Genomic DNA, 22067 nt, shown 5'->3' on the forward strand with positions numbered 1-22067 from the left:
TCTGAGGACTCCCCAGAGGCGGTACAAGGAGAGAATTCTGGGGACACAAAATCCCCCAAACGCCATCCCGGCTCCCCGAGATGGTTCCAGGCTGTGTCCTGCGGTGTCAAAGAAGCTGCTGGCTGGTGGCTTGAGGAGGCAGAGTGTGGGCCGGGGGCACCCCGGGTCTGCCCACACAGCCACGGATGACAGAGGGGAGGGTCTGGCACGGCGCGGCGCTGGACGCCTTCATCGGGCAGAGATACTTTTCCATCCAACCCTATCACTGAACCGATGAATCATTGAATGGGGAGTTCCTGCCGAGAAGCGGGCCGGCACCCCCTCATCTGCGAGAGGTCCGGGGGGCAGGGACTGGCCCAGGGTCACCCAGTCAGAATGGCTCAGAGGCAGGAGAGGAAGCCCCAGATAGGCCGCAGGAGCATGTGCGGATGTCCCTAGGGAGACAGCAGGGTGACGAGGCTCCCTGGAGCCGCGCCTCCGACCATGTCTAGTGTAGACCCTCCTCTTACGGAGTGGGAAGGTCACAGGCGGCAGGTGGATGGCCATCCGTTAGGCCAGGCCAAGGGGCCCTCCCAGAGGGGCCTGGGAGGAGGCTCCCGGGGGCGGGGAGCCGCTCACCTTGGCCACTTCGGGGCTGGGGTCCTGCAGGTGGAGGATCAGGGGGATCCAGCTCTTCCTGATCTCCTGCAGGAAGAAGTCCTTCTTCTTCACGGCCAACACGGCCAGCTTCCCAAACAGGATGAAGGCCTGCAAGCGAAGTGACTCGTCCTCCTGTGCCAAGAGAGCCAGACAGAGCCTGAGGCCGAAGGGCCTTCCCCTGCCTCCCCACAGGGCTGGGCCAGAGCAACAAGGCAGGCATGGCGGTGGGAAAGACGGGTTCGAATCCTCCTTCAGACGCCCTGAGTCCCGCAAGCCTGTACCTCAGTTTCCTCATCTGGGAAGTGCGAGGTTTGGACCTGAGGACCTTGGAAGGTGCCTCCAGCTTGAAGCCTGCGCTTCCCTGGCCTTAACGAGGTGCAGCTCCAGAGAGCAGCCCAGCGCCCCGCACCCAGCTGGAGCTGCATGAAGGGCCGCCAGCAGCCCTGCCTCGGCCTCTCTCTCACCCATCCCCATCCTGTGCCCTCAGACACGGCCAGAGCCTCCCCAGCCTCTCGGATGCCAGACTCATCCCCTCCCATCCACCCGGCTCCCACAGCTACCAGAACCGCCTCTCCGGGCTCCCTATCGCTTCTGGCTAAAGGAAGGCTCGGAACCGGCCTGCCTCCCACAAGCCCTCGTTGGCCAAGCTCCGGACTAACTGGCCTCCGTGTCCTTCAGTGAGGCTCGCCCTCAGCACGCCCCCAGAAGCCTTCTGGCCCTTCAAGGCTCACCCCAGTGCTACCTCCTCCAAGCAGCCCTCCCTGATCCCCTCTGTATGGCCTGTCTCCTCGAGGTCAGGGGACCAATTCTTCTTTTTCCCGTCACCAGCACCGGCCAGGGTGGGTTAGCCATAGTCCAAATGGATCGCACGCCTGCAAGCCTCATGCTCATATCGGTCCTGGGGTCTCCTCCGGCCCTGACTCTTGGTTGGGGAGATGCCCCCCACTGCCTCCTGGGTCTTCAGGCCCCCCCTCGCCCTTAAACTGTGCCAAGCTCCTGGTCACGGCCACGGAAGCCCAGCACTCCGGCGGTGCCTCTCCGTCCTCGGAGGCCCCAGCTGCAGTCACCGGGTTCTCTGCCCACGGCCCGAGGCTCTGAATCACGAGTCAGGGAGCTGTGGGGCCTCCAAGCCTCCTGGCACCACCTTCCGCGCCTCCCCTTCCCTACTCAGAGCTCATCTGTCCAAGCTGGACAGCCCAGCGCTCCCACACAGCGCCAGCTCCACAGCCTTGCTCAGCTGTGTGTTATGCCAGAAATGACCCAAACGTGCACCAGCCATTCTCCCTGGCCCAGAGGCCCACCGCAGCCCTCCTCTCGCCTCCCTGGAGCCATCCGGGCCTCTCTCAACTCCTTCACACCCAACTTAGCGCCCTCGCCTTGAGGGCGAGGTGCAGCGTCTCATGTGTCTGGCCCAGGGCCTCCTCAGGGACTCAATAAGTGGGTGCCGACTTTTGTGGGAAGGAGAAGCAAGTGACATCCTGTGCCAGCCCCAATCCAGAAGGAGTCCACTGACCACAGAGTGAAGGAGAGCCCTGGATCTGCAGCCCAAGGGCCTGGGTTCCAATTGAGCCCTGCTCTCGCCCCCTCCCCCCCCCCGTGACCTTAGGAAAGTTAGTTCACCACTCATTGGCCCTCAGTTTCCCCATTCGTAAAATGGGGGCTGCTTGGGGTGGGCTCAGGGGCTCCGACTCACATCGTCCAGGAAGACCCTGCACTGCATGGAGATGACCTCGAAGGAGGAGCCCAAGTCATCCTCGCCTATGAGCCCCAGCACCTTGGACAGCGCCACCATGGTCTCCGCGATCACCTGGGTGCTGATGGGGTCACTGAGGGAGCACAGAAACTTCTTCAGGAGCAGCTTCCGGTACTGTTTGACCTGGGCAGGACACAGAGCAGGGCCTCACTCGCTCCGTGGTGGCTGGAGCCCCAGAAGCGGCCCGGCCAGCCCTCTCCTCACCTTGCTGGGAGCCCCGATGGCCAGGTTGCCCAGGGCCCGGGTGGACAGCAGGCGCAGGGTGCTGTGGATGTGGCTGGCTCCCTTGGCCAGCTTGAAAATCGTGGGCTTCAGCATCTTCTTTCGGTGGAGAACTGAGTCACACATGAGCTGGGGAGAGAGGGGGCCAGGTCACCCAGGGTCCTCTTGGGCTCTGGGCAAACCTCTCCTTCCTCTGGGAGGAAGTGGGTACCCAGGGTGCCCAGGAATAGGGGCCAGCTGATGCCCAGGGCTGTCCCTCTCACTGGGCACTGGCAGGCACAGGATAAAAGAAACACATTTTAGGAAAAAGAGTCTGACTTCACTCGGGCTGTGGGCATCTCCTAGGCCAGAGCCTGGGCCCTGGGGAGGACAGACCCCAGGAGGGAGAAGCAGCTGGCCCTTCTCCTTCAGCCCCAGAGATCCACTGGGCTCCGGAGAGCAGCCCCAAGGGGGGCCTCCAAAGGGGCCATTTTCATTTCTGTCTCCCATCAGTGTTCGGTCTGCCTGGTGGCAGAGGTGAGGAGAAGGGAGGGTTTGCCCAGGGCTGCCTAAGGGGTGGGATGAGGAGCCTGCCAGGGGCCAAGAGAGCCAGGCAGTCAGGGTGAAGGGAGCCCCACCACCAGCTCCCAAAGGGACTCTCTGGGGTCCCACCAGGCCGAGAGCTGGGGGTAGACCCTGGTGCTGTGAGCAGAGACCCCACAAGGGAGGAGGAGGAGGAGGAGGAGGAGGAGGGGAGGGTCTCAGCCTCAAAGAAACTCAGGAGGGGTGATGATGAGCCCAAAAGCTACCAGCCTCCACCCATGACTCACTTCCATGAAGAAGGCCGTGGTGCTGAGGCGCCAGGGCAAGAACTCCGAGTCTAGGCCTGGGAGAAGCAGCTGAGCAAACCTCTGGCTATGGGAGCTGACGTGCAGGACCATGGCTCTAAGGGGGCACAGAGGGGGTGGCAGAAGCTCCCAGCTGGGGCCGGGCCAGATCCCATTCACAGCCCAGTCAAACCAGCCTTCCCAATGTTTTACTTCCCACCTCCGTGCCTTTGCTCTCACCTACAGCCTTGAAGGCTTCCTCACAGACTCAGCTCAAGCAGCACCTTCTGCTCAGAGCTTGTCCCGCTGCCCCCAGTCCCAGCCACCTCCTGTCTCTGCCCTGTGTCTTCCCATGTGCCCTCATGCGGTCTCCTCTAGCTAGAATGTGAGCATTGCCTCGTTTCTGCCCTTTCCCTCCACACAATCCCCCTTTGACCACTGACTGGCTGATACCACAAAGGAGCCATCTTGAGGCCACTTCTAAGTTGGCTGACTAAGTTGGAACCATGCCTGGGATGCCAGACCCTAAGGAAGGGCCAGGTGATGCCCCTAGCATGGTGGGCAGAGTGCCAGGTGGGCACCTTCCTCAGGATTGGGGTTATCAGCTGACCCTAAGGACCTGACCCCATAAAAGTCCTATCTGAAGGGCAGAAGAGCCCCCAGCCCACCTCTGGGACTCCTAGGATGGGGGTGGCACAGCTGGGCATGCCCCAGCCACATTCCCAGAGGCCCCTGTCTTCCTCATGTTCATCCAGGCTACCTGGCCAGGAGACAGACTCCATCAATGTGTGTCCGGGGGTCCTCCAGGAGGGTCCAAACCCTCTGCTCCATCAGGCTCTGCATCATCTCCTCATTCCCAGTGCGACTCATTATGCCCTGCAGGGTCTTGACTGTGAGCCTGGGAAAACCAGGGAAGGAGAGCAGCCCTTCAGGTGATGGGCGCTGGGCACTGCAGGGCACATGAGAAGAGGCAGAGGCCAGCCCCTACAGACAGACCAAAGACCCCAGAATTACCAGGGCTGGGGAAGGCTTCCTGGAGGAGGGGGATTTTAGCCAGGACTTCAGGGAAGCTAGGGAGTCTGTAGTGAAAGCAGAGGAGGGAGAGAATTGCAGGTATGGGGATGGCCAGAGAGAATGCTCAGACCCAAGGGAGGGAGGGCCAGGGGCAGTCAGGCAGCTCAGGGGACAGAGCCAGGTCAGAAACAGGAGGTGCTGGGTTCAAATCCGACCTCCAACACTTCCTAGCTGTGTTATGCTGGGCAAGTCACTTAATCCCCATTGCCTGGTTCTGCTGCCTTGGAACCAATGCACAGGATTAAGGAAGGAGAGGGTTAAAAAAAGAGAGCAGGAGGGAGGGAAGGTCTTATTCTAGGTACAGTCAGGAGGCCAAGGTCACTGGGGGGAAGACAGTGTCCAGAAATGAGGAGTAAGAAGCCTGAAAAAGGTTGGGGGTGCGGCTGGGTCATGAAGGGCTTTGAATGCCACACAAAGCATTGCTCTAGAGGCAAGAGGAAGTCCCCAGGGTTTGCTGACCAGGAGGGTGGCTTGGCCAGAGCCAGAGAAGGAGGAACAGGGACCAGAGAAAACCGTCAGCCCTGGCGCTCCTAGAATCCTCGGAGGGCGGGGGTTGGGGGATCAGGGGGGAAAGAAGTGGAGGAGGGGGACTGGCAGGCAGAGTTGGGGCACACTACTTTCTGGGCCAGACCTGGCACACCCTCCTGGTTGGCTTTCTCCCACTAAGCCATAGCCCAGTCCCCATCCTCTGGCCTTGGTCCTGCCCACCCTGGGACTAAGAATCCAAAGGACTCCGGGGCCTCCATAAGGCCTTCCAGCTGTCAGAGTGACTTGAGTCTATCGCTGACCCCCTAAGCCTTCGTCTTATGCTCTGGGAAATGGGCACAGTGAGGGGCCATCATCAGACCACGCTCTGGTCCGGGAAGGCGCAGACACGTCCCTCCTCAGTATCCAGATGGGGAAGGTGCCGTGCCTTTCCTCCCTCCACCTCGTCTCCTGGGTCCGTCCATCCCCTCCCCTACTCACACGCTTGCGCCCCATCACCTCTCCCAGGGCCTATCCCAGCAGCCTCCTGGCCTCCCCAACACCATCTGCGCATGCCAGGCTGCCCTATTCCACCTGCTCAGAGGGCGCCTTCTCGCTCTGGGGGGGTCTGTGCTAAAGGCATTGACCTGCTTGTAAAGCCCCTCCCCCGCTCCCATCCAGCGTTGTCGAACCACCACGCCTATGCGCGCCCAGCCGGCTCAGGCTGCACCACGCTCTGCTCAGCCATCCCTCCCTGGGCACGTGACTCCACTTCCCTCGAGTCCCCCACAAAAGGGCCCGAAGACCACTCTCGACGTGTTGTCTTCCTCCACGCCCCCTCCCCCAGTCTCGTGTCCCGAGGCCTGACACACAGTAGGTACTTTTTTAGCAAAGATGATTGATGGCTGCTGCAGGGCAGAACGAGTTTCCGGGGTCTCCAGACCTTTGAGAGGGGAGGCTGGGGGTGGGGAGGGCAGGCGTCCCCGTATGGTGTCGAAGTTCATCACCCCAGGCCAGCCGGCCCTACCTGCGCGGCGTGGTTTTGTTCTGCAGGTTCCCAGTCTGGATGACCCCCCAGGAGTCCGGTGGCAGGGAGGCCTGCGAGGGCTCCAAAGTGCTGCTCAGCTCCTGGAGGACTGTGCAGGACAGGTCTGGGAAGATGTCCTGCAGCTTCTCCCTGCTGTCCAGGGCCATGGTGATCTTGTGGAGGGCGCACACCGCCTGGGGGAGAGAGCAGCCCACGTGCCCGATCCCACCCCCACTGGAGTCCCCACCACGGAGGGGCCACCCAGCCTGCACCCCGTCCTTGCCACGTGCTGGGCTCACAGTGCGCCAGTGCCCACCCCAGAGGAGCAGCCCCGGGGCTCCACACCGGCTCACCGTGATGGGGTCCACGGCAGCCAGCCGCCACACATCCTTTTTGGAGGTGGCCCGGCTCCTGGGGGCTTTCTTCTCCTGGATCCTGGCCATCAGGGCATGCAGGATCTTCTGAGCAAAGGCCGTATCTTCTGCCAGAGCCTCCCACAACTCGGTGACATTGCTGGAACGGAACCATCAATGGCTGCCTCGGCTCCCCAGTCTGACATTCAAGGCTCTCCCCTGGCAAGCCCTGCCCAGCTCGCCAGCCCTCCAGCCTGATCTCCTAGCACCCTCCAGTCCAACAGAACAAGACTGTTCTCTGCCCCAGCCCAACCACCAACACATACCCCATCCTCTCCCCTCTGGGAGGGGCACAGTATTAGGATGACCCAAGCTCAAAGCTGGCCTCAGACGCACACTGGCTGAGGGACTCTGGACCAGTCACTTTAACTTGCCTACCTCCCTTTCCTCAACTGCAAAATGGGGAAATCCTGGCATCCACTGCCCAGAACCATTGTGAGGTCTTGTAGAGGCTCTTAATGAGTGCAGTTCCCCCACTTCCTCAGCCTACACCCCCCTCCTCTTCCTGGGCATCCTCTGATGGCACCTCCTCCATGAAGCCTTCCCCCTCTCCGTCTGCCATTCTCTGAGGCACCCATTGGGCCCTGTTGCATGTCACTGTTCTGCTCACCCTCACCCTCCCTGAGTCACCTCTCAGTCAAAGTGGGCATTGATCTCTTCGGGCCCCTGGCAGAGGATTCTATGCACAGTAGGTCTCCATTTAATATCACATGAGACCAGATCAATTGGCACAAAATAACCAACCAGATGAGGAGGGAGATGGGCCCCTCCTTGAGGGTGCCCAGCTCAGCCAGTGACATCAGACCAGCGTTCTCTGCTCTTCCTTCCAGGACTCAACTCTGTGACTCTGGGAATGATCCCAGTTCTGCTCCTGATCTCTGAGTGACCCTGGGCCAGTGCTCATGTGGGGACAGCGTGAGAACAGCAGGAGTTTCCATTGAGAAAAGCTCTGGAAGGCCTCCAAAGACCCCCCAGTAGCAAAGACTCTGCCACAGTGCAGCTAAAGTCAACTGCGTGGCTCATTCCTCACCTGAGGCTTCGACCCTCCCTCTTCTCCTCCTTTGCTAAAACTGGATGTTCCAACAAGAACCACTGATGTGCGCATTCTCTGGGAATCTGAGGTAGATGGTTACATATTGACATACTGGTGTATCAGCCTATAGAAAACTCTGTCTAGATTCGATGAGGTAAACTAGATCCTCTGTACCAGCCTTGGCAATCCTTCGCCTTCATTGTGGAAGTGGACATTTGTGCAACCTCTCCAGCTATAAAAGTAGATGTGACTTTCAATAAAGTGTTTCTGGCTGCCATCAGGGCCTTGAGCCCTCCTGACACTCAACTGTGCCCGTGTCATTTTCCTTGCTGCCTTTTGGGGACCCCAAGTATGTCATGAACAACATCCTCTGGCCCCACAGGCCTCGGTTTCCTTCTCTCTACAATGAGGGGCTTGGGCTCATGGACCTCCAGGGCACAAGGGTATTGGCCCCTAAAACCTATGGGCTCACATGCAGCAGACAGAGAGGAAGAACTAAGGAAGAATTCTGAGGGGAATTGGAAGGTCTGTGTGTGTGTGTGTGTGTGTGTGTGTGAGAGAGAGAGAGAGAGAGAGAGAGTATGTGTGTCAGTATGAATGTGTCTGAGTGTGTGTGCGGGTGGATAAGACTGTGTGTGTGACCGAGTATGTGTGTGTGAGTATCTGTCTGAGGGCATGTGTGTGTGTCTGAGGGAGGAGGGATGAGAGTGTGACTGAATATATGTGTATTATGTGTATGAGTGGGGGTGAGTGTGTGTTAGTGTGTCTGAGTGTGTGGGTGTATCTGAGTGTGAGTTTGTGTGAAAGTCTGTGACTGTACGCATGTGTGGGGGTGTATGTCTGACTGGGAGACTGGGAGTGTGTGTGTGTGAATCAATGTGAGGGTGAGGGTGAGTCTGTGTGTGTGTGACTGTGTGTGCATGTGTCTGTGAGTATGTGAGTGTGCGTGATCTTGTCTCAGCTTGGGATTCCAGATTGCACCTATGGTCTTGTAGGGACTGGGCACTCCCTGTGCTAGAGCCACTTGGCGCCTCCTCTTAGGCCTTGGTCCCAGAGAGCTGCCTGGGTGCCTGGCTCAGGGTGCCCCCACCAGGCTGTGCCTGAGCTAGTCCCCAAGCTCCATGGGCCCCCCTGCTCATAAGAGCTGAGCTGGGCTGGCAGGCATGGACCCAGTTCCTGAGCCCAGGGGCTGTGTGCACTGAAGCTCCATGCCAATTATAACAAGAATTGAGGGAGTCACATATAGTTATGGGGGAGCCTGGCACCCCTCAGAGGCGGGCTGAGCCTTGGGTCCCCCCAGTCCCCACCACCTACCTGTCTAGAGGCAGTGGCTGCCTCAAGAGGGAGGTGATGACTGTCTCCTGGTAGGAGTGAGCCAGCAAAAGCACAGCCTCCACCAGGGGACGCCGCACATCTGGGTGGCCCACAGAGGGCAGGTGAGCCAAGATGGTGCTTAGGATCTCTGGCACCTGCGGAGGATGGAGACCATGACCAGGTTGGGGGGCAGGCAGCCTCCACCCTCGAGGCCCCCCTCGGGCCTCCCCTCACTCTACCTTGTCCTCTAATTCGTGCCCCCGAAGCATGAGGATGGTGTTGAGCCAGATGACAGCAGCCTTGTCATGGGAGAGGTTGGTGGCCCCCAGGCTCTCACAGGTGCTCTGGAACAGGATGACCAGCTCCTCCCACCGCACTTCCTTGCTGATCACCTGTGAGCAAACCAAGCCCAGCCAGCGGTCAAGGTGCCCTGAGTCCTGCCTCGGTCTCCCTGGATCCCTGAGTAAGCCTGAGTCTCCCCTGGAAGCCCAGGGTAGAGGCTCTCCACCTGGGTGGGACATCCTGGCTCTTTAGTGGCCCTCATTGCCCCAGGTCTCCTCCAGAGCCCAAGCATGTTGTTTTAGGCACTGAAACACTCTTTGGAGAAGTTCATCTCCACCTGGCTGCCCGAGGGTACAAGAAAGGTCAAGAACCCCCAGTCTGGAGGTTCACGGTTCCTCCAGAGGGGACCCCTCTTCCCAGGTCTACCCAGGAATGTCACAGAATATCAGGGCTCTGAAGCACCTCCAGGGCTGCCTGGAATCCTCACTTTGGGCCGGTCACTGTGGGCAAGTGTTTTCCTGGAACCAAGCCTGAATTGGCCTCTTGGCAGTTCTTATCCATCATTCCTAGACCCACCTTCTAGGGCCCAACAGAATCAGTCTCTTCTGCCTTTCAGAGAAGTGGAGACCTCAAGCACCCAACTCTCCTGGGCCTCCTCTTCTCCAGCCAAGGATCCTCAGTGCCCTATGCTGAGCCTCACAAGGTGGATGAGGCCCCAGTGCCTTCCACCATCTTGTTAGCCCTCCTCCTTGTATCCTCCAGTTTCCCCAATGTACTCCCTAGAGTCCAGAACTCTGATGAGGCCTGATCAAGGGAGGGGGCAGCAGGACCACCAGCTCCTGGTTCTAGGCACAATGCCTCTGTGGCCACCTACCACCAGTGACTTCATTAGCACTCTTGGCTGGCACACTCTATGGAAGACTCCTATAGAGCCCTCTTTTGTCCTCTGTCACTACTCAGGCCCTGATGCCCAGCCTAGAAATAGGAGCCTCCCAAATGCTCAAAAGAACAAGTTGACTACAGCCCTGGGGCCCTGGGGCCCTGGTGACCTGGTGCCCCAGAACCAGAGACAAAATCTCAAGCAATGGCCATCATCCAAGAGGACCCAGAGCTCCCCAGAGAGAAGCTGAAACCAAGCTCTGAGGTGACTACACAGTCTGGGAAGAAGCATCCTGGGGCAGTTTAGAGAGAACAGAGCCAGGAGGTAAGGGGATGCCTGCCAGGGCTGCCTCTAAAGTTCCTTGGGCTGTTCTGTCACAGCAGCCAGAAAGACCTGAGTTCAAATCCTGCCTCAGACACTAGATGTGTGACTCTTGGGGAAAAAATCACTTCCCCACTATTTGCCTCATGTGTAAAATTCAGATAATAATATTATCAACCTCCCAGGGCTCTTGTGAGGATCAAGTGAGCTACATTTGGGGAGTATTTTGCAAACCCTGAAGTGCTAGATAAATCCTAACTAGTGGTAGTAACAGTAGAATTGTCATGTTGGTGGTGGTGGTGGCGGTAGTAGTACTCACAAGGACCCAGGAGCCCCCATCATGTCTGCCTGCCAGCACCCAAGGATGCCCAGGGAGCACCAAAAGGACCAAAGTGTGGCCAGGCTCTGCTGAGAGTACAGGCTGGGTCTGAGGGTCCAGCCAAAGACAGATGCCTCGGTGCGTCTGGAGCTCAGGCCACCAGCCTTAATCACCTTGGCAATCCTGGAGGACAAGGAATAGAGCTTGTCCATGTCACTTGTCTTCAGTTCTTCCTTGATGTCCAGCAGCTCCTTCTCGGTTGCCGTGTCCTGTATGGACCAGGGCCGGGCTGCAATTCAGAAATACAGTGAAAATCCTTGGGAAGTCCAAGAAGAGAGGGCAAAGATCCCAGGCCAAGGCCCCTGTGAATCTCTCCCCACAGCTCTCCCAGGGCTCAGAGCTATCAGTGTCCAAGCCTGAGGACCCCCAGATCCCCTTCTCCATCTGGAGGTCCAGGCCCCTGCAAGAGCCTCAGTTCCCCTCAGTAGTTTGGGTGCTCTTCTCCCTCCTCACACTATCAGGCTACTCTCACCACTTGGTACCCCCCATCCCTAGGTGAAACACAAGCCCAGGGAGCAAAGGCACCAATTCCTATTCTCATTCTACCTCCAAGGCTAGCGCAGTTCCAGGCACATAGTAGTTGCTTAATAAATGCTCATCAGCTTATTCATTGACTGATTTGGTTTGAGACAACAATAACTGGTCAAATAAATTGCAAACAGGAGAGTTTAAAGGTCCACAGAGACGCTAATTATCACCTTCCCAAATAGCCTTGCCTGACCATTGCTTTCCTTGGGGAGAACTCCCACCTCCAAACAAGGTTTAGACCACCATCTCACACCAAACCCCAAGGTAAGGTCAACATGGATATCCTATGCAAATTAGGGGCATATGGAAGAGTTTCCCTGTCACATCTATGGATGGGGGAATAATCTGTGACAAAACACTTACAGAATATAAAATAGATCACTTAGATTATATAAAAATTAAAAACTTTTGAAAGTTGTCAAGATAGAAGGAAGGATAGGGACATTAATGCATTGTTGGTGGAGTTGTGAATGGATTCAATCATTCTGGAGGGCAATTTGGAACTACACCCAAAGGGCACTAAAAGTCTGTCTGCTCTTTGATCCAGCCATAGCACTGCTGGGTTTGTACCCCAAAGAGATAATAAGGAAAAAGACTTGTACAAGAATATTCATAACTGCACTCTTTGTGGTGGCAAAAAAATTGGAAAATGAGGGGATGCCCTTCAATTGGGGAATGGCTGAACACATTGTGGTATGTGTTGGTGATGGAATACTATTGTGCTCAAAGGAATAATAAAGTGGAGGAATTCCATGGGAATTGGAATGACCTCTAAGAACTGATACAGAGTGAGAGGAGCAGAACCAGGAGAACATTGTACACAGAGATGGATACACTGTGGCACAATTGAATGTAATGGACTTCTCTACTAGCAACAATGCAATGACCCAGGACAATTCTGAGGGACTTGTGAGAAAGAATGTATCCACATCCAGAGGAAGAACTGTGGGAGCAGAAACACAGAAGGAAAACAGCTGCTTGATCACATGGGTCGATGGGGATAGGATTGGGGATGTAGACTCTAAATGATCACCTTAGTGCAAATATCAATAATATGGAAATAGGTCTTGATCAGTGACACGTGTAAAACCCAGTGGAATAGCTCATCAGCTAAGGGAGGGGGTTGGGAGGAGGGGAGGGAAAGGACATGAATCATGTAACCATGGAAAAATTCTCTTTATTAATCAATTAAATAAAATTCAAAAGCAAAAAAAATTTTAATTTTAAAAAGGTGACTTCAAAAATAAAGATTAGAAGGAAAGCAGGAGGCTGGGGGGAGGGAACTTTGCAAGTTTCTCTGATAAAGGCCTCCTTTCTCAAATACAGAGAAAATTCAGTCAAATTTATAAGAATCCAAGTCATTCCCCAATTGATTAATGTTCAAAGGCTATGAACAGGCCATTTTCAGAAGAAGCAATCAAAGCTATCTATAGTCATCTGAAAAAATCCTCTAACTCACTATTGAGAAATGCACATCCAAATAAGTATGACATAATAATTCATACCTATCAGATTGTCTAATATGACAGAAAAGAAAAATGATAAATGTGATGTGAAAAAAAACTGAGACACTAACACTGTTGGCAGAATCGAGAACTGGTCCAACTATTCTGGAGAAAAATTTGAAACTAGACCCAAAGGGCTACAAAACAGTGTGTCCCCTTTGGCCCAGCAATGCCACTACTAGGTCTGTACCCCAAAGAGATCAAAGGAAAAGGAAAAGGACCCCTCCGTACAGACACACTGATAGCAGCTCTTTTTGTGGTGACAAAGAATCAGAAGTTGAGGGTACGTCCATCAACTGGGGAATGGCTGAGCATGTTGTTATATATGAGTGTGAGGGCAGACTGTTGTGCTATCAGAAATGAAGAGGAGGACGGTGCCAGAAAAACCTAAGAAGACTTGTATGAATTGATGCAGAGTGAAATAAGCAGAACCAGAAGAACATTGTATACAATGAGAGCAATACTGGGCAATGATCAACAAATATCAATTATAATCAAACTGCTTGCTAACTTAGGGAAGGGGGGAAGGAGAGAATTTTAAATTAATATTTTAAAAAAATAAGTTAGTTTTGGGGGGCAGCTGGGTAGCTCCATGGATGGAGAGCCAGGCCTAGAGATGGGAGGTCCTGGGTTCCAATCTGGCCTCAGAAACTTCCCAGCTGTGTAACCCTGGGCAAGTCACTTAACCCCCATTGCCTAGCCCTGACCACTCTTCTGCCTTGGAACAAATAGACAGTATTGATTCTAAGATGGAAGGTGAGGATTTAAAATTTTTTTAAATAAATAAAAATAAAAATAAGAAGTTGGATTATTAACATGTAATTGAGGAAAAGTAACATGAGGGGGGAAATCAAGTCTATTAGCTTTACATATGTCTTTGCTTTCTCACCCCAATAAGAGTAGGAGCTCCTAAGTGGGGAGCCAGGCTCTTACCACCCATCCCACCCTACCCTGGAAGAGTGGAAGGGGTGATTGCTGGCTTCTTACCCTGGAGGTCTAAAAGGCAGCAGATGACATCGACAGTGGCCTGGCGGGTCTTCACTTCAGAATCACAGGTATGTGGAGCCAGGAGTCCAATCAGAGTGCCAAACTGGCCAGATTTCAGGGGGATCTGGTTTGTAAGAGGCAGAAAACTGATGGCCTCAGAATCTGTATGTGTCTGTCTCTGTTTCTCTCTTTGTCTCTATCTCTCTGTGTCTCTTTCTGTCTCTGTCTTTCTTTTTGTCTATGTTTCTGTCTCTTTGTCTCTGTCTCTCTGTGTCTCTGCCTCTATCTCTTTGGCTCTGTCTCTGGTCTCTGAGTTTGTCTCTGTCCATGTCTCCCTAACTCTGTCTCTCTGCCTCTCTGTCTCTGTCTTTCTGTCTCTGTGTCTCTCTGTCTGTCTGTATCTCCTGCTTTTATTACACTCATACTGAGGCTCAAATATAAATCCAGAGAGATTTTAGTTTGCCTCCCATCCATGTGAATACTGGAAAATTAATTAGGAAAGATTCCTTCCTCATTCTTCTCCTCTCATTAGGAAGGTGAGGAGTGAGGGTGTAGGATGTGGTCTAGTTCAGTGATGGTGAACCTTTTTGAGACTGAGTGCCCAAACTGCAACTCTCACGCTGCTTGTGAGCCCCCTCACCCCACCTTACCCGAGGCAGAAGAGAGAGGAAGCACTCCCACTGGGCTGGAGGGCAGAGAGGCAGATGAAAAGTCCTCAGGGGCACATGGAGAGGGGAAGGGAGCAGTGTACATGCCACTGGTTTGCCAACATGGGTCTATTAAGATGCATTAGTTGTGGCAAACAGTTTTGTTTAAGTCTTTCTCGTTTGGATATAAGGAAGGGTTCCCCTGGGCTGTGATCATGGCCTAAAACCAGAAGGTGATAAGAACAACTTGCACTTAATAGCCCAGGTGTGCAATTTCACCAGCCCAGAGGGCTTCCGGTGAAGAAATGCCCTTTCCCAATGAAGATCTGTACTATCAGTCTTAGACCTCTGCCTGGGTACTGAGGGGTTAAGTGATGTGCCCGGGCTCCTGCCCAGGCTGTGAGGGGCTCAGTAACTGGCCCTTCAGGGGGCACGAAGGCTTTTAAATTGAATCAACATCACTGCTTTCTATGAAGGTTTCAGGGCATTTGTTGTTCAGTGGGGGCAAGGGGAACCAAGAGGAAGAGACAGAAAGTCAATATTCATTAGGAGAAAGATTCCTTAAATCTGCTTTTAATAATAAAATAAGGGATAGCTGTGTAGCTAGTGAATTGAGAGCCAGACTAGAGATAGGAGGTCCTGGATTCAAATCTAGCCTCAGGCACTTCCTGGCTGGGTTATCCTGACAAGTCACTCCATTGCCCTTACTATTCTTCTGCCTTGGAACCAATACACAATTCTAAGACGGAAGGTGAGGGTTTTGGTTTGGTTTTTGCTTTTTGAAAGAGAGGGAGGGTCTTGTTCATGGAAGGTAAGGGATTAGAGACAGAGAGGGAGGGAGGGAGGCAGAGAGACAGAGAGAGAGAACTAAGCGTGAGCTAGAGTTGGGGGGCTCAGCCCTTTGAGGCCAGCATCTCAGCGAGTAAAGCCCAGCTGGAGAAGTAGAGCTCAGGCATGTCACTTCAGGGGAGGCCAGCACAGCGCTTAGCTTGAGGAAGACTCACCAGGATGGTGACGCCCTCCCTATAGACTTGCAGGAGACGAAGGCTCAGGGTGACCGCTCTCTCGCGCTCCCAGTCTTTCTCCGAATGTAACCACTTCTCGAGGAGCTGCAGGGGGCAGAGGTGGAACACCAGGCATTAGGAGGATGGGTGAGTCACCTAAGAGAAGCCCTGAGACCCCTTTGCTCATTCCCCCCAGAGTAAGAGTGCCTCGGAAGGTGATCGCCAACTGGAGGACCAACTCTGGGACAGGGACTTGGCCAGCATTCAGGAGAGGGGCCCCATCTGGCCATCCTTCCACATGCTTGGACAGGAAGGGCCCTCAGAACTCCCACTGATAACCAGCTCCTCCCGTCCTCTGACATTTCTTTACTACGGACTACGGAACAACAAACAGGAGAATGAGGAGCTTGGAGGACTGAAGCTCGCAATCCACGATGCCCCACTTATGGCCACGGGCAAGGCCAACTTCTTTTGGTACAGGGAGAGGGGTTAGGGGTGTCCAGCTCACATGGAATATCTCTTGCAGGCCCTTGGGATCCATCTCTCTTTCCAGAAGGCTTTCCATCAGCACCATCAGTGCATTCATGGAATTCTGGTATAGCGTCTGAGACCAAGAGAAGACATGTCCAGGGGTTACCCACCCAAAGGGAGCCACAGGGCACTGGGGTCTTTTGTTCCACCTGATGCCAGGAGGACGTTGGAGGTGGGAGCTCTCATCCAAGCCTGCACGGGGAAGCCATGTGGACGTTTAGAGCCTCAGTTTCCCTGTCTGTAAGACGGAGGGGTTAGATGAAAGGGCGTTGAGCTACTCCAGCCCTCAGACAGGGGCACCTGAGGCCACTGCCAGGCTCCTTAGGTGATTATTTTTAGTTTAACTGGCAGAAGGAGCGGACTGGGAGGAGAGGACCTGAGCCAGGTTCTCCTTCATCGCCATGACCGGGGAGGCAGAGGAAGGTGGTCAGCTGATGCCAGAGCCCCCCTGCTGCCCAGTCCACACCCACACATATTCCCAGGCTGCCTGGGGGGAGGATTTAAATCTGGAAAATTCCCAGAACAGCAACTCTCATCTAGAAGACCCTGGCCCTGCCCTGGGACGGTGCCTCTACAGCTGATCCTATTGGAAAGAGAAAAGGGAGGAGGGGGTTGGGCTCTCACTGAGGCAGGTCAGGGCACCTTGGGGATCTCATTTCCTCAGTGGCTTCCCTGCATGGCTCCCTGGAGCCGTGGGCTTCTCTGGGAAGGCTTTGTCCACTGATAAGTGCCTAAGGTGGGTCTTGGGCACGGAGTGCCTCAAAGGGCTGGGCAAGGCTGATTCCATGTCACAAGGCCAGCCATAGGTACAGCTAGAGTAACACCCCCCCCCCCCAGCCCTTTCCCGTAGTCTCAGGTCAAAGGACCTGACCTAGCCCAGGCCTCAGGCAGGGTACCTGGGTGTGAAGGAGCAAAGGGCCAGGGTGTCCAATGCAGGACCCACCTCAGTCTCCAGAAAAGGAAGAGGCCTGAGAGGAAAACCTACCTGAACCTGTTCACTGTCCTCTCCTGGGGGCGGGAGAGGGAACACACACTGGAGACTCCTGTCCATCAACTCGTGGTTTTCCTCCAAGGTGAAAGGAGGCCTCAATTTGCTGGGAAAAGCAAGAGACAGTGAGGAAGTGGATGGTGGGCCCAAGAGGCCTGCCCTAGACAGGTGGAAGGAAGATGCAGTGGCCAACTTCCAGGGTCAGGGGGGGACTCTATCAAGCCTTGATTCAGTGAGATCTGTAAATGTTTTTGGAACACCTACTATGTGCAAGCCATGCCCTGGGGGAGCTCCCAGGGACCAGGCATGGCTCTTCTTTGCATGCCCAATGCTTGGCACAGTTCCTGGCACATAGTAGTGCTCCAACGATCCCTGACTGAAACCATCCCTGACCTCGAGGACCTGATTGATGTCCACTGAAGGTCTGAGTGAGAAGGAAATCGATACCAGCCCATCTAGTAGCAGAGGAACCTGAGAACCAGAGGCCAAGGCTCTGAACACACCTCTGTCACCCAGCTGGGGTGGGGGGGTGGGGGGCCAGAGACTAGCCCAGAACCCAAATCTACAGCCTGGTGCAGTGGAAGGAGCAAGTGCCCTAGGGCAAGGGCTCCAGACTCAGGCACCTCCAGCCAGTCCCACTGAGAAAGAGCCTGGATCTCCACAAGCCTCAGGTTCCTTACCTGCAAAATGGGGAGGTTGGACTTGTCACCTCTGAAGACATTTCCAGATGTAAATATAGGATCCTGACATCTGTGTAGAGCACTCCTCTCCCCCGACTGCCTCCCAGTCAGTCAGCTCCCGAAAAACATTCCCTGGAGCTCAGAGCCCTCCCCAAATCTCCTCAGGGTCTCACCTCCCCCAGGTGGCCAACACAGCTTCACCTGTTTGAACTTTATTTTGGTCTGCCCCTAACACAAGGGCAGCATTAGGCTTTGGATATAGTAAGCACTTAATGAATGGTCAAGAGAGAGGTGGATGGATGGATGGATGGATGGATGGATGGATGGATGGATGGATGGGTGGGTGGATGGGTGGGTGGATGGGTGGGTGGACGGATGGATGAGTGGACGGGTGGATGGATTAATGAATAAAGAGACAGACAAGCAGGCAGAAACAGACATATAGATAGATACATAGATTCATAGACAGATGATAGATGGATAGATAAATTGTTGTTCATCCTTTATTTCAAGGAGGCCCCAAGACATCATGGGGCAATGTCTTGACTCAAATTGTGAATTGGATGTGAGACAAAATGTCACAAAGTTGTCAGCCTCACTCTCTCTTCCAGGCATCAAAGTCCAGTGGCAAGACAAAAACCAAGATGACTAGTGATAGTCCAGGTTGCAATGGCAGACCTTGGTGTCTTTGACATCTGACCAAGCTTTAAATGCTTCATGGGGTCCACTTCAGCCCCTTTTATGGCTCTTGGAACAAATTGTTCTCAATCTGCCCATCATGCCGGGGATACTAGGTGGTGCAGTGGATAGAGTACCAAGCCTGGAGTCAGGAAGACTCATCTTCTGGCGCTCAAATCCTGTCTCAGACACTTAACAACTGTGACTCTGGGCAAATCATTTCATCCTCGTTGCCTCAGTTTCCTTATTGGTAAATTGAAGAAGGAAATGGCAAACCACTCCAGAATCTTTGCCAAGAAAACCCCAAATGGGGTCATGAAGGGTTGGAAGTGTCTGGAAAAAGCTGAAGAACAATGCTATTTACAGGATGTCGTACACTACACCAGACAGATAAATGAGAGAGAGGGAGACAGAGGACATTTATTATGGACTTGCCATGTGACAAGCCTCTGCTAAGAGTGGTGGCAGTGACAAATGTGGGTGAACCAGACAGTCCTTCTCTCCCCTTAAGGAGCTGCCCTTACAAGGAGGGAAGAGGCCACACATAAGGAGAATGAAGGGGTGGAGGGGAGGGCAAGCTGCTGTTCACAAGGTGGAGCTGGGAGTCAAGTGAGGGCGTCTGTGAGCTCTCATGACCAGGTGGTCACCTCCTTACAACCCTAACGGGAAGGACTAAAAACTGGGTGCTGTCCCCATTTCTAAAGAGGTGCTGCCCTGCCACATTGCTGCCAGGTCAGTTGGTTGGGCATCATGCATGCCTCTGGTTAGAGAGCCCAGTGGAGGAGCAAACATCCCCCAGACATCCCCTCCCTGACGTTCACACTGCCGCCCCAAGTGGGGTCAGCAGGCCAGGGCACTCTGTGTGGCTTCCTTCGACAGAGAGTAGCTGAGCTTCCTCAGATGTGCCCAGAGGAAGGTCATCCATGACATCTATTTCATGTCAAGCCTGAGATGCATCACGCCTGAGCTCTCTTTCATCTTCAGGCATCCCAGAAGGGCAGGAAGCACACTCTCCACTTCACAGATGAGAGAAATACCAACCACGGGCATCGAGCATAACTTGCCTCAGCTGCATTCCATCAAGGCCCCGGCATGGGTCTAGAACTTTCCCCAATGCCTCCCAGAGCTCCCCTGTCACCAGGGCTCTCAGAAACATCCACATGCCCACACCCGCACCCAGCACTTCACTCCTCTGCATTCGGGGGGAGTGCTGGCATGTCTGTCCATTAAAGGCATGGCACGGGGAGCCCCATTGGTTCATTATGAGAAGTTCTTGTGGTTTCCAGGGAATCAATTTGCCTGTGATGGTGGCAGTGTCTGCGTCATCCCATGTTTTGTAAGCCCCTGAACTAGTCCAGGCATGTATGAGGCAAGCCCAGGAGATCCAAGGTGTGTCAAAGGACTCAGGCGGGCACATGTCCCTTTCTCAAAATATTTCTCAAGTGAACCTGTTAGGAACCAAAAGCTTATTTAACCAGGTAGGGCTCCTAGGATTCAGAACAAGAAGGGACCTTCATTGCCATCATCTGCCCATTTAACAGATGGAGAAAATGAGGCACTGAGAGACAATAAGTGACAAAGGAAGGAAGATGGCCACACTTCCCAGTTCAGTTGTGTGTCAGCAGGAAACCTCAGAGGGCTCCTAAATGTGAGCCAGGAGGCTCTGAGGGGGAGGTTGAGTGGGCTGTTGGACACTTGTCACACTGTTTGATATGGTGGGTTCCCTCTCCTTCGGTTCTTGCCTCATCTTTCCAGAAAGACCAGCAAGCCCTGGTGGCCGGGGCCATGACTGGTCCTGCTTCAATGTCCCTGGCCTGGAAATATGGTGGCTAGTTTCCTTCCCCTGTGAGGCCAGGCCTCTTGCCAACCTTCAGTCATCTCCAACTCTGAGAGAGAACACCTCATGTCCACCCTCCCTCCCCAGTCTTGATTTCTTGAACTCTGTCCCCTGGACAGTTAGTTATGGTGCAGACGTGAGAAGGCAAAGGATGTTCTGATGACCACTTGGGCTCCAAGGGCAGACCTCGGAGATGGAGCCTTGCCTGTCCATAGAGAAGGGCCCCGGGAGTGCAGGTACAGCCTACCTGAGATGCCAGAGTGCAGTCATCGTTAGATAGCGCACAGGAGACACCAGAGAGTCCAGCGGCTCCATCTTGAGGATCGCCTGCCCAAGACACACAATGACAATGATGATGATGATGGCAATGATAGTAGCTGGCACGGCCGCCCTTTAAGGTACTATTTCATTGGTGTCTCACAAAAGTCCCATAAAGCCGGTACTATTATTATCCCCATTTTATAGGTGAGGAAACTGAGTTTCCAAGTCACCCCATTAGAATGATGTCAAATGACAAGGGTCTGGAGCTGTAAGAGGCCTTAAAGTAAGTCCAGCTCCCTCAGACTGAGGCTTAGAGTGTGCAAAGGACTTCTCCACAGTCACATAGTCAGCACCCGCTACATGCCAACACTCTGCAAATACAAAGAATGAAGCGCTCCCCAGTCAGAGCGCACATCTGAGTAGGGGTTTTGCCTCCTGTCTTCTGATGCCACACAAGGCTCTAACCCTCACAGGGCACCATCACTCCAGATAAAACTGACCAGAGTTAGCCCAGCTTGTTCTCCAGAGGTCATCCGACTATTCTACTTTGGACAGTGGGGTCACCCAGACTATAGTCTCCAGAGCACCCCCATCCCAGAGCAGCCCCCAGGAAGAGGCAGCTCCGAGGCAGCCCGCTCATGTTTCTCATGTTGTCCAAAATTAAATATGTAGGATTACAAAAGAAACCAATCCATGGCAACACAGCGATTGGGATCTTTGTAAGATCAGACTCCCTGCAGTCTAGATCATTCCTTCACCTGATAAGGAAAAGAAAGTACTTTGGGGAGAAGATCTTCATCCTGTCCATCTCAGCACCATGCTCAGGCTCACTCTTGTCCATGCATCATCTCTCTTGTCTCTCTGTCTCTATCTCTGTTTCTGTGTGTGGGTTTCCCACTGGCCCCCCTCTCTATCTCTGCATCTGTGTCTTTCTCCCCCACCCACCCCCCCTCTCTTTGTCTCTCCCTCCCTCCCTCCCTCCCTCTCTCTCTGTCTCTTCCTCTGTCTGTCTGTCTGTCTGTCTGTCTGTCTGTCTCTCATTTCTGTCTCTGTCATCACACACACACACACACACACACACACACACCAGCCCAGGGGTGCCTTTTGATAGAGTCCAGTGCCCCAATCCCTGCTCCTGGAGCGCCCTGAAGCAGAATCCAGTAGCTCCAGAGGTAAGGTCCTCCCTGCAGCCAGGCTGTAAAGTGACCAGACCCAGGCCACCCCAAGAAGGTCTCCCAGGCCCCCAAAGTGAGGCAGAGCCCCTCTCCCAACTCACAATGAGGTTAGTGGTGAGCTCAGGCTTGCAGATATAATCGAAGTCTGGCTTGCCCAAACCCTGGAGGGCCAGGCAGATCTGGATAATGCTCTGGATGAAGGCCATCTTCAGAGAAACGTCCTGTGTCCACGCAGATGGGGCAGGAGCCACAACCCCAAAGAGAAAGGAAGCCGTGTTCATGCTGGTAGACCATCCCGAGGTCCTCCCAGTATGGGGCCCTGGTTTCTCCCTCTATTGAGGGAAGCTCCATGGAGCAGCTGGGGGGCAGGGGAGACCCCCTCTGGCCTGCCCACATGTTCTCCTCAGCCACCCTCATGGCCCCCAGCCTCCCCTTTCCAGAGGCCATAGATCCCAGGCCCTGCGGGGGTCACCTGGCAGCTGGTGGCATAGTGATGCAGGACCTTCTTGGTGATCTCCCTCTCTACTCGGGGCAGGAGCATCTTCGGATGGCAGTAGGCAGCCACGCTGCTGTACATCACCATGAGGGCACTCTTCACCACCTCCCTCCGCCAGGGGTGGTCACTCTGAAGGCGAGCA

At 54.3% G+C, this 22067-nt stretch overlaps 1 protein-coding gene across 3 annotated transcripts in view; it reads right to left on the reverse strand.

The window, feature by feature from the left end:
- MROH2A (maestro heat like repeat family member 2A) overlaps window positions 1-22067 on the reverse strand; it is a 63521-nt gene that overhangs the window by 8352 nt on the left and 33102 nt on the right. For all 3 annotated transcript variants that reach the window (XM_056808137.1, XM_056808136.1, XM_056808138.1), the window contains exons 22-38: window positions 21902-22054; window positions 21531-21650; window positions 20241-20320; window positions 16796-16904; window positions 15788-15883; window positions 15280-15384; window positions 13629-13752; window positions 10722-10837; window positions 8986-9138; window positions 8747-8901; window positions 6340-6499; window positions 5987-6180; window positions 4181-4318; window positions 3424-3538; window positions 2597-2743; window positions 2333-2515; window positions 619-771 (exon numbers count right to left, since the gene is read on the reverse strand). In XM_056808137.1, coding sequence (XP_056664115.1) covers window positions 619-771; window positions 2333-2515; window positions 2597-2743; window positions 3424-3538; window positions 4181-4318; window positions 5987-6180; window positions 6340-6499; window positions 8747-8901; window positions 8986-9138; window positions 10722-10837; window positions 13629-13752; window positions 15280-15384; window positions 15788-15883; window positions 16796-16904; window positions 20241-20320; window positions 21531-21650; window positions 21902-22054 — 2301 coding nt within the window. The remainder of the gene's footprint in view (window positions 1-618; window positions 772-2332; window positions 2516-2596; window positions 2744-3423; window positions 3539-4180; window positions 4319-5986; window positions 6181-6339; window positions 6500-8746; window positions 8902-8985; window positions 9139-10721; window positions 10838-13628; window positions 13753-15279; window positions 15385-15787; window positions 15884-16795; window positions 16905-20240; window positions 20321-21530; window positions 21651-21901; window positions 22055-22067) is intronic.

Source organism: Monodelphis domestica, chromosome 8 (genome assembly GCF_027887165.1).
Source record: "Monodelphis domestica isolate mMonDom1 chromosome 8, mMonDom1.pri, whole genome shotgun sequence".
Lineage (NCBI taxonomy): Eukaryota > Metazoa > Chordata > Mammalia > Didelphimorphia > Didelphidae > Monodelphis > Monodelphis domestica.